Source organism: Piliocolobus tephrosceles, chromosome 13 (assembly GCF_002776525.5).
Source record: "Piliocolobus tephrosceles isolate RC106 chromosome 13, ASM277652v3, whole genome shotgun sequence".
In the NCBI taxonomy this organism is placed as follows: Eukaryota; Metazoa; Chordata; class Mammalia; order Primates; family Cercopithecidae; genus Piliocolobus; species Piliocolobus tephrosceles.
This window is the reverse complement of record NC_045446.1, coordinates 33,333,909-33,346,472: the sequence shown is the minus strand read 5'-3', so window position 1 is coordinate 33,346,472 and position 12,564 is coordinate 33,333,909. Positions and strand designations below refer to the sequence as shown.

Sequence of the window (12,564 nt, the reverse complement as noted above, 5' to 3'; positions counted from 1 at the left end):
CATAAGTGGCTAGCCACAAGTAGGAGAATAAAACTGAATCCTTATCTCTTATCTTATACAAAAATCAACTCAAAATGGTTTAAAGACTTAAATCTCAGATGTGAAACTATAAAAATTCTAGAAGATAACATTAGAAAAACCCTCTAGACATTGGCTTAGGCAAGGATTTCATGACCAAGAACCCAACAGCAAATGCAATAAAAACAAAGATAAACAGTTGTGACTTAATTAAACTAAAGAGCTTTTGCATGGCAAAAGGAACAGTCAGCAGAGTAAACAGATAACGCACAGAGTGGGAGAAAATCTTAAAATCTATACATCTGACAAAAGATTAATATCCAGAATCTACAACAAACTCAAATCAATAAGAAAAAAAAATCTCACCAAAAAGTGGGCTAATGACCTAAACAGACAATTCTCAAAAGAAGACATACAAATGGTCAACAAACATATGAAAAAATGCTCCACACCACGAATGATCAGGGAAATGCAAATCAAAACCACAATGCAATACCACCTTACTCTTGCAAGAATGGCCATAATCAAAAAATCGAAAAACAGATGTTTGCATGGATGCAGTGAACAGGGAACACTTCTACACTGCTGGTGGGAATGTAAACTAGTACAATCACTATGTTTCCATGGTGTTTCCACTGTTTTCACAGTGTGGAGATTCCTTAAGAACTGAAAGTAGAACTACCATTTGATCCAGCAATCCCACTACTGGGTATCCACCCAGAGGAAAAGAAGTCATTATACGAAAAAGATTCTTGCACATGCATGTTTATAGCAGCACAATTTGCAACTGCAGAACTATGGAACCAACCCAAATGCCCATAAATCAACGAATGGATAAATAAACTTTGGTATATTTATATGATGGAATATTACTCAGTCAAAAAGAGGAATGAATTAACAGCATTTGCAGTGACCTGGATGTGATTGGAGACTATTATTTTAAGTGAAGTAACTCAGGAATGGAAAAACCAAACATCGTATGTTCTCACTGATATGTGGGAGCTAAGCTATGATGATGCAAAGGCATAAGAATGACACAATGGACTTTGGGTACTTGGAGGGAAGGATGGGAGTGGGGCGATGGACAAAAGACTACAAATATGGTGCAGTGTACACTGCTCGGGTGTCAGGTGCACCAAAATCTCACAAATCACCACTAAAGAACTTATTCAAGTAACCAAATACCACCTGCACCCTAATAAATTATGGAAATATTTTAAAATAATTTAAAAATACATATAGAACTAAAACACACCAGCATTTAGACAGAAAGTGCATATATGGAGATTAAGAGTTCCAAGATTCTTGAACTGTTTGTGAAATGGTAAAAACACTAATTTATATTAGGCTTTAGTAAGTCAAGGCAACATGTATAATCTCCACAGTAGTCACTAAAAATAATAATAAAATAAAGTTAACTACCAAGATAATTGGGAGAAAGGAAATTAAATAACATACAATGATAAATTTTAGAGGAGACCAAAAAAGAGAAAAAACAGGACACAGAATAAATGGAACACAGAGATATCAAATAATAACATGTTAGATTTAAATTCCAAAATACCAGTAATTACATTATTGGTATAAATGGACTAAATACTTCAATTAAAAGACAGAGATTGTAATACTGCACTAAAAAATACTTTTTCATACAAAACACCCCCTCAGCATTAAAGATAAAGTTTAAAAGTAAAAGGACACCAAAATAAATCATGCAAACACTGACCAAAAAGCTGGGACCACTATATTTAATATGAGACAAAGTAAACTTTAAAAAGGGAGAAAGCATTTAAGGGTATTTTATAATAACATAAGGTTTAATTGACCAGAAAGATAAAACAATTCTAAAATTGTATGTATCTAATAATCTCAAATTATAGAAAAGAAAAATTCATAAAACTCAAAGAAAAAATAGAAAAATCCACAATTTAGTGGGGAATTTTAACCATACAGCTTTCAGTAAATAATGTAACAAGCAGACAAAATATCAGTAAGTATATACAAGATCTGAAAACACATTTATCAAACTTAATCTAATTAAAATGTACAGAACACTGTACCCCCAAACTTCAGAATATGTCTTTTCTCAAGTATATATGTATCACTTATGAAAAATGTGCATATGGTAGGGGGGTCATAAAGAAATCTCAACAAATTTTAGGCTGGGTGCAGTGATGCATACCTGTAATAGTAATTCTAGTACTCTGGGAGGCCGAGGCAGGTGGATCACCTGAGGTCAGAAGTACGAGATCAGCCTGGCCAACATGGTGAAAACTCTGTCTCTACTAAAAACACAAAAATTAGCCAGGCAGGGTGGTGCATGCCTGTAATCCAGCTATTCGGGAGGCTGAGGCACAAGAATATCTTGAACTTGGGAGGCGGAGGTTGCAGTGAGCTGAGATGGCACCACTGCACTCCAGCCAGGGCGACAGAGCAAGATTCTATCAAAAAAGAAAGAGAGAGAGAGAGAGAAAGAGAGAAAGAGAGAAAGAAAAGAAAGAGAAAAAGAAATCTCAACAAATATCAGAATTAAAATCATATCAAAAATGTTTTCCAATCACCATGAAATTAATCTAGAAGTCAATAATACAAAGCTGAAATATTTCATATATTTAGAAATTAAGAAATATCCTAAATAGTTCATGAATCAAACAATATAATACAATGGAAATGACAATGAAAATATAAAATAGTAAAATGAGTGCAATGAAGCTAAAGCCACGCTTCAAAGTAAATTTGTATTATTGAATGTATACATCATGAGAAGAAATGCTGAGAAAAAAATCAGTGAAGATGGGCCATACAGAGGGCAAGGTTTTAGGTAGATAAAAGGAAACAGGGGTGTTTGAGACAAGCAAACTAGCATGGGCCAAGTACTATCAGCTTGGGTCTATCAAGTACATGGAGATCCTGAGACTTCAGTATAGTGGGTCTGACAGTTAATGCTTAATTTCACTAAGGGAATGAGTAAACTCTGAAGAATTATAAGTCCACGAGTGTAATATTCAAAGTAGTACTTCAAAAGCATATCACCAGGGAGGAGTGTTCAGGATGAACTACCTTCTCCCTACAGTGACATCCATTACGCTCTTTTATCATAATGACTTGTTTAATATCTCTCTTCCCTGTTAGATTCTGTGGGGACAGCTCTGCGTGGAGACAGCTCTGTGAGGCCAGAAAGTGTACCTGTCTTCTCCATACTGAATCCCCAGTGCCTAGGATACCATAAAATAGTGTTTAGAACATAGAACATGCTCAATAAATATATGTGCATTAAAAAAGGATAGAATATATAGATGACGTTGACTTAGCTAGAAAGCCATTGGAATAGTTGGGCTCAGTTTTGGATTGACACATGAGTAGATCATAGGGCTGTGGTTGGCTGGCAGACAGGATGGTCTTGAAATGTACATGTGAATGCTCAGACTATTTGCTCTCTCCATTTTCTTAATTTCATTAATCATACCCCTTCATTCATTTCTCTGTTCATTCATTCAACAACTTTGTATTGAGTACCTACCATGTACCGGTTATGTTCTGGCCCTGGAGGTACAGATGTAAAGAAAGCACTTCCTGCTGAAGTGAAGCTTACATTCTAATTGGGCAATTCAGACAGTAAATATGTATGTATATGACAGGTAGCAATAAGTACCTTGAAGAAAAATAAAGCAGGGAAAGAGAATGACAGGGTATGAACATGTATGCATTGTATCTCAGAAAAGGCCATGAAGCCAGGTTGACTAGAGCAGAGGAAGGGAGGGAAATGGTGGGCAGAGATACAATGGGACTGGTAAAGTGGGATATTTAGCATAAAGACTTTGGTTTCACTCTAGAGAAAATAAGAAGCCATTGAAAGATTTGAAACTGAGGATTCCCATGATCTGACTTATGAATAATTTAAAAGGATCATTCTGGCCCTTAACTGGAGAATAAATTGTAGGAGGACAAGGGTTGAAAGAGATAGACAAGTTAGGAAGCTAATCTATAGATCACTTTGACAGCTTGCACTCTGGTCTCATCCAAGTCCACCTAAATGTAATTTATTATCTCTACCACCTGTCTCCTTTTTTTCCATCCATATTATCCAATCCAGAAATCATTATTTACTATTTTCACTATTATAATACTAGACACTCTAGTTTGGGGACTACAAGTTTGAAGAAGATAAGAGTAGAGCTTCGCATTCATGCCTTAAACAGTTCTATAGACAAAACTGAATCAGAAAACTAAATAGTACATTGTTGAAATGGAAACTATGTGGTATAGTTGAAGGTTTGGGTACCTCACAGCAGCAAATAAAAACAAAAAATAATCATAAAATGCTTACTTGAAAATCTTTGAGAATTTCTGCATTAAAGTACATTTATAGACATATAAGCCTAATCTTTTAGAATGCTTGATTTTTGACTTTGTTTCAAAGAAACAGGTGCAATTATATTATTTGTTCACTTTATTTTAATTCACAGACAACATATGGGAATTAATTTTTGAAATATATTAAAACCTAAATAGGCAACGGTATCAGCCAATATCAGGATATTTGACTTTTCTAATCAAAAAACAAAATTATATCTTTACAATCTTGAAACACACAATAATTTCATGTTCTTAAATATAATGCCATACTTCCAAATATAGCATAAAGGAGCTAAAGGTAAATGCTTAAAGCTGAGTGTCTTCAATAGCTAAGAAAAGTAATGTAATAAAACATGGGACTTTATTCCTAGAAAGTATAATTGGATTTAGTGACTATCAAAAGCAATTATTATATTAACATTTACCTTTATTTGTAATAGTTCTAGAAATAAGAAATGGAGCTGTGACAATTTAAACAATTCACTTTTCTTATAAAGACAGTCTGAATATTGTCAAAACTGACCTGTGAGTTCACTAGCTCTACAAAAATTGTGTTAATATTTACTTAACAGAAGGAGGAGAAAGTTCAAAGCAAATAAGATAGTTACAAATTAACACCAACTATATGCAAAGCTACATAAATGATTTAATATAGTACTCTTATGCTACTGTATACTCAAGAAAATTAGAATGTAATTCAATTTTTAATATGTGGGTTTTTACAATTTATAATTATATAGACATGATCATTATTTGTCTGCTTAAAGAGTTTCTCATTGCTATTGATTTGCCTTTCTTTGAAAAGCAGGAGACTATAATAGTTCCTTTAGCTAGTGCATCTCAAATCTGTTACTAAGAGAAAAGAACCTTAAATAAGAAAAAAGCATGTCACTTCTTTCAAGCTTCATTTCTTCTATTTTATCAGGGGAAAAAAGGGCCTTATAAAAATTGACCAATGCAGTAGAGTTTGAATTTATATTCTCCTAAAATGGTAAACATAATAAATTGAGAACCAAACGCTCAATTTTATTTCATGCCAATTGTAGCTAGACATAATTATAGCAGAAGAACTGACTTTACAGCAATTGTAAAAATGTAAATAAGGCTTTAAAACTGACTCAGGAATTATATTTTATAACTGAAGCTTTGATTTTAATGTAAAAAATTATCTTAGGGCATGATATGCATTATTCAAAATGTCCTGCCTTTATTACCATTGAAATGGTAGTTATACTTCAGAAAACCGAGGGACAGAAACACCTGTTTCTTATCAAATCATATCTCCTAGTGATTACAATAATTTTATGTACAAGATAGACTTTAAAATTTAAATACTGCAATATTTTAAAGTTTATATTTTTAGATAAAAGTTTATTTTTAAAATATCAGTGGAAAATGTGAAACAAAATGTAACATGACAATTATCAATTTTAGTCCAAATATTCTTAATAGCAAAGTATCAAGTGTCTACATTTAAAATGTTTTTCATAACTTGTATTGATTTTTGTCCTAATGCAAACATTTAATTATTAAAATTTGGAAAATAAATATTTTAAAAAGCAGTAAAAAGTTTCAATAATTTGTTTTATTTTCTTCAAACCACCAGCCCATTTGGTGAGTTATTTGTCTATATAAAATTAGGATAATACTAAATTTACCTTTATAAATTGCTTTTTGATTAGTTCCAAAGCTCATGAGATATTAAAGTACATTTTAATTGAAAAAAAAAATCAAATGGCTTTTAAATCTATGTTTTCTTTTAAAAGAATGAAGTCCATGCCAAGTTGAGTCATGAAGAGAAATGTCAGTGCGATCCCTGGCAGCTGCTCGCTTCCCTGGGAAGGAAGGGCTGGTTAGGAGTACAGTAGCTAGCAAACCCCTCAGCACTCCACAAAGTCACTAGTGGGAAAAGGACAAAGGCCTTTCCAATGCAACTAACACAGATGTGCCCAAAGGCAAACTGTCAGAAACAGTTAAGATGACAGCTACTCACAGTTCATTATTTCCTTCTCACAGGTCACTGGGTGACAAGCTGGGTCAGCATGCTTTGTTGGCTGTCCCAGTCCTTCTCCACCCCCTATTCCATTTAAATAAGGGTAAAGGACTCTTTCGGATAAACTAATGTAAACAAACGCATTCCAGACACTTAATGCCAGAATATGGCATTTACTTTACTTTGGACCAAACTTAGAATTCAATGTACACATAACTTATTTTATTGAAGCAAGGATAGAAGCACACTTCTATGCCTACTTTTCAGTGATTATTTTAGATTGTGTGTGCATGTGTGTGCGTGCGTGTGTGTTTTAAGAGGTAAAGAAACTGAAATTACATTTACTGTGGTAAATTGTGGAGGCAGAGAGGGAAGAATGTAGATAAATCTCCGCCTTAAGAAAAAAAAAAAAAAAAAAGAAGAAGAAGAAGAAGGCAGGAAGAGTTGCTGGAGCCTATCACATAAACCCTGAGGAATGCTCACTAAGAAACGGCCTCCGAAAGATTTCTTATGAAATCAAATCCCAAACAGATTTACTAGTCAATTCCTATTGACTAAAAAAGCATAAATCTAAGTAAAACCCCTTTTAAAAATTCTTTTCTATCTCTGCTTGTTTTCACAACTAACACTTGAATGCTTACTACTTTTCTGGAAACTTAAAGACATCTCACTTAATTCTAACAACCTCAGACAGGTATTGTGGTACGGCAGCTGACATTAACTGCCCTGTCTTCTTTGACCTCACTTTTTCTAATACTATATTCCTTTCTTCCAAAGTGCAGTCATCAGACTGCATTGCCTCAGGGAAGAAGCAACAACAGAATGCAAAAGCCAAATCCCTAAGCTACCCAGTGCCCTATACCCTTAGAGAAAATATTTTTAAGCATGGGAAGGGTGAAATAGGCAAAGCAGGTGAGTTATCATGAGGGCCAGGTACAGCATGGGGCAAATACACAAACCCCATATATGTTTCAGGAATCTGACAGCAGAAGTAAACTGTGCCTCTTTCTTGAGTAGAGCCCAGGATAAGGATGAAAACCCAAGATAAGAAAATCCCAAGATAATGACAAGCGCCAGCGTTCCCTCAAAAATGGCTGAGTAGAAATGGCTGCCAAATAAGTCTAGAGAGGCCAGAACCAGCCTCATAGAGCAGTATTACGAGTTCCCAAGTGTCCCAGTGTTTCTTGAGTTCCCATTTTAGATGAAAACATCAGACAAGAGGGACTTACATTCTAGTGATGGGAGAATAGTGGAGAGGGGCTTGGCTATATGGCTGCTCAGCCTATGGTCCTGTTGTAGATGGAGCATCAGGGAGTTGAGAATCTTGTATGTGATTAAAAAATAACTAGCAGGAAAAAGACAACCTGGAACCTAAATTTCCGTACTGTTCTGACACCCCATATTATGATACAGCAAGGTACTAAATTTGTTACTTTGTGTTCTATCTTCAAAACAACAAGTACAAAAGACTTGATGTTTAAATAATAAATAAATAATAAATTGGAAGAGTCACTTTTGCTATCTATCAGAAAAAAGTTCCCCTCCTGTCAAAATTCCAGGTGGAATATGTAATTTAGTAATATAAAATAGCTTTTAATTGAAATAAAAGTTTTTTGTCTCTTTTCATGCAAGTGACATTTCTACCTACAGTTCATGTATTTAAATTTAGGAAGGCTGGGTGTGGTGGCTCATGCTGATAATCCCATCACTTTAGGAGAGCGAAGTGGGAGGATTGCTTGAGGCCAGGAGTTCAAGACCAGCCTGGGCAATATAGCTAGACCCCATTTTTACAATAAATAAATAAATTAATGAAATAAAATAAATTTAGGAATTTCCTTAAACTTTAGTGAATACAGTAAGAATTATATTACTCCTTTAAGAGTATTTCAGTCAACAGTAATTTCAAACAGTTTTAGATTAAAATTGCAATTTATAAAGTCAGTTTATGATCTGCAACATCAACCCCAACAAAATAATAATGAACTTTAGTTTCCAATTAAATAAAAAGGATCAGAGAAATTGTTTCCATTTCTTAACCAAGGATAATTTTTCAATTGGTTAGCAATATCTATGATGTCATTTTTATTCTAGGAAGGGAAATAGGGTTGATTTGTTATCACTGGTTAAGACCATCTTTTGTGCACTTAACCTTGAGTCCAAATATAATATTCTCATGGAAAATAAAAAGGATTACCCATGGAATAGTCTTCTTCAACATATCTTGGTATTTTAACAATTGGATATATGGTCTGTAGTGCCTTAGCTTAATTATGTTAATGATAGAGTATTTTAGTGAAATCCCAGGACAGCAACCCATCCTAAGTATAATAATAAACAATAACATACAGTACATCAATCTTCAACAAAATACACATAAATGTCACCTTTCTTCATCAAATGTGACCCAAAAACTACTACGCTTGAAAGCCAACGGGCTTTTGAGATATTTCAATAATCTTCAAGAAATCAATCTTACATGAAACTGAAGGAAAACATCGAATGTCATTGAGCAATAAAGCTCAGTTCTGTCAGTACCTTACCTCTGAGCAGAAGCCTTAGGATGTTTCTCTTCCAGTTTCCTCACCAGTGCTACTGTCAGCTGCCCTATCTCCTCAAGAGAACCTTCTGGCATTAAATGGGTGTCTGAGGGTTCTGGCAGTTGCTTCAGACCAGGGTTGCTGGCACTTTCTTGCAGAACCTAATAAATGAAATATAGGAATAAAGTAGCTAGTTTTCATTGAGTGGAAATATCTAAACTGTACATACCAAAAATATAACACTGCAGTTTTCATAGCTCCTTCAGTATTTCTACAACACATAAGTCCTTTGTACGTGGCCAAAAGAAGGCAATCCCAAGAAAAAAGGGTATCACCATCTGTTCAATACAATGTTTATATAAACACATATGTTTATATAAATATAAATGTGCATATAGATACTATATTATGTGTATTAGTTTAAACTATCCATAACATTAATTATTAATATTAATTATTATTAATTTGTTCTTGCCTCCCAAAAACAACTTGAACATTTTTTCTGTTTTCAAAATACATTTTAGAGAGCTATGTCTGTCTTGCCTCTGGCTCACTACACTGACCTCTTCTGCTAAGTTTCTGCCATGTTCCTGATGAGCTGTGGTCCAGGCACCATGGTGAATGTGATATTCTGTCTGGGTCACATCTACTTGTGCATTTAGCTCCTCTAGGTAGGTCAGAACAAACTGAGGATAAGTCTGTAAGAAATGAAAAAAATAACAGGTAGTATCAGCCTTATAAACAGTAGCCAAAAATCCATCCAACTGGAAAGAGGGGAGGATAAACTAGATTAAAAATAAAAAGGTCTGGCTAATAAACTTTGTACTTTATTATCAACTTCATAACAAAATCAAGTGAAATGACTTTAATATTAACATTTCTAAATAGTTGTTTAATGTGATTAAGTTTAGCTAGATAGCTGATTTTTGCCCTTAGATAAGATTAAAACAGTAAAACAATCTTATACATTAATAATAATAGCTAATTTTATTGAGTTATTTCTATATACAAGGTATTATTGTATACACAACACATATATGTAATTATGTAGTTGCTGTATTGTTTGGAAGTATTCAATTCTGCTCTAGAAGACAAGAAAACAAATTGAATGAATGAAATAGCTGCATTAAGCATAGATAAGATAGTAACCTGAGAAATGTCAGACACAAAGTAGAGCATATGTCTATGAACATAGAAAAGGCTCAAAAGACAAAATAGACATTTAATACTCATGACTCACTAAATAACCAACAAAGTAAAAAATATTTATTATATACTAAATACAAATGAAGCACATGAGGCTCACGATAATCATGAGGTCTTTAATTAGCCACCCATTGCTGGCTCTCATTTGGGATCTTATGAAGGATAAAATCCATCACTGCTCATCAGGCTAACTGGGGAGCACGGCTACTGGTCAAGTAACTCACACACAGCCCTCATGGAACAAGTGTGTGTCATTGTCCCAGGCATCTTTTATTTGTTGGGCTCCCAGGTCAAGTTTTCATTCTGGTTCTTGTAACTACACCAGCAGCAGGAAAGAGTAATGTAGCATAAAGGGGGGATATGTAAATACTGTATACCAGATTCAGGCTAATATGACCCTTCAACCCACTTGTGTAATATTTTGATTACATTAATCTGGCTCATCTCTCTTTCCTTACGTTTTGTTTTGTTTTAAATTGATTTAATAAGTCATGATGTGAATATTTTAATTTGTTCTGTGCACTTTTGTGTACCATGAGCTCCAGCCTAGCTTACCAAGTAATAACTTGGAGGCTACCCTTGCATGGAAGTAATTTCCCACATAACAGCAAATTTGCATTTTAATCCTTGCAACAGCACTTTGCAATGGGTACTATTATTGTGCCCATTTTAAAGATGAGGAAGCAGACACAGGGAATGTAAGCAACATGCTTCAGTATCAGGGGAACCCACCCCCAATATTTCAATGTAGGTTCTTTCTATTTTCCATAAGTGTTGGCTGGTTAAGAAATAAAGAGAAAGAGTACAAAGACAGGAATTCTACAGCTGGGCTGCCAGGGGTGACATCACATATCGGTAGGACTGTGATGCCCACCCGAGGCTCAAACCAGCAAGTTTTTTATTAAGGGCTTCAAAAGGGGAGGGGGTGTAAAACATGGAGTAGGTACAAAGATCACATGCTTCAAAGGGCAAAAAGCAGAACAAAGATCACATGCTTCTGAGGGAACAGGACAAAGGCAAAGCAGAACTACTGATAAGGGTCTATGTTCAGCTGTGCACATATTGTCTTGATAAACATCTTAAACAACAGACAACAGGGTTCAAGAGCAGATAACCGGTCTGACCACAAATTTACCAGGGCAGAGTTTTTCCCTACCCTAATAAGCCTGAGGGTACTGCAGGAGACCAGGGAGTATTTTAGTCCTTATCTCAACTGCATAAGACAGACACTCCCACAGCAGCCATTTACACACCTCCCCCAAGGAATGCATTCCTTTCCCAGGGTGTTAATATTAATATTCCTTGCAGGAAAAGAATTTATCGGCCGGGCGCGGTGGCTCAAGCCTGTAATCCCAGCACTTCGGGAGGCCGAGACGGGCAGATCACGAGGTCAGGAGATCGAGACCATCCTGGCTAACATGGTGAAACCCCGTCTCTACTAAAAAATACAAAAAACTAGCCGGGCACGGTGGCAGGCACCTGTAGTCCCAGCTACTCAGGAGGCTGAGGCAGGAGAATGGCGTAAACCCGGGAGGCGGAGCTTGCAGTGAGTGGAGATCGGGCCACTGCACTCCAGCCTGGGCGACAGAGCAAGACTCTGTCTCAAAAAAAAAAAAAGAATTTATCGATATCTCTCCCACTTGCACATCCATTTATAGGCTCTCTGCAAGAAGAAAAATATGGCTCTTTTTGCCCAACCCCGCAGGCAGTCAGACATTATGGTTGTCTTCCCTTGTTCCCTAAAAATCGCTGTTATTCTGTTCTTTTTCAAGGTGCACTGATTTCATATTGTTCGAACACACGTGTTTTACAATCAATTTGTACAGTTAACACAATTATCACAGTGGTCCTGAGGTGACGTACATCCTCAGTTTATGAAGAAAACAGGATTAAGAGATTAAAGTAAAGACAGGCATAAGAAATTATGAAAGTATTATTTGGGAGCTGATAAATGTCCACAAAATTTTCACAATTCATGTTCCTCTGCCGTGGCTCCAGCTAGTCCCTCTGTTCGGGGTCCCTGACTTCCCGCAACACATCAGTGTCATCCAGCTTGATTAACAGTCTGTCAAGCCTAAATATGCTCCTTCAATTATAATATAAACTCCTTACTGCACTTTTTAAAGTGTGGAGTAATTCTAAAAAACAAAAATCATGAGGGAGTGTTCAGCAGATAAACGGCACTAAAGTCCTTACATTGTTGTGGAAAAATAGATACTAAATAACTTTAAACTTTGTAAGAAGATGTAATGTAAACATGCATGTTTAAAATGTGAGGCATTCCAAAACCTTAAATGCATATTACTAAGTGCAAGAGTCAATCTGAAAAGGCTACAACTATGAAAACAGTAAAAAGATCAGTGGTTGCCAGTGAGGACTGAATAGGTGGAGCACAGAGGGTTTTTAGGGCTGTTAAACTATTCTGTATAATACTATAATGGTGGTTACATGTCA

General features: G+C 35.4%; 1 protein-coding gene across 1 annotated transcript in view; it reads right to left on the bottom strand.

Moving 5' to 3' along the window:
- DCDC1 (doublecortin domain containing 1) overlaps positions 1-12,564 on the bottom strand; it is a 445,002-nt gene that overhangs the window by 174,182 nt on the left and 258,256 nt on the right. The window contains exons 17-18 of the mRNA XM_031936696.1: positions 9,468-9,602; positions 8,908-9,065 (exon numbers count right to left, since the gene is read on the bottom strand). Of these exons, the coding sequence (XP_031792556.1) occupies positions 8,908-9,065; positions 9,468-9,602 (293 nt within the window). The remainder of the gene's footprint in view (positions 1-8,907; positions 9,066-9,467; positions 9,603-12,564) is intronic.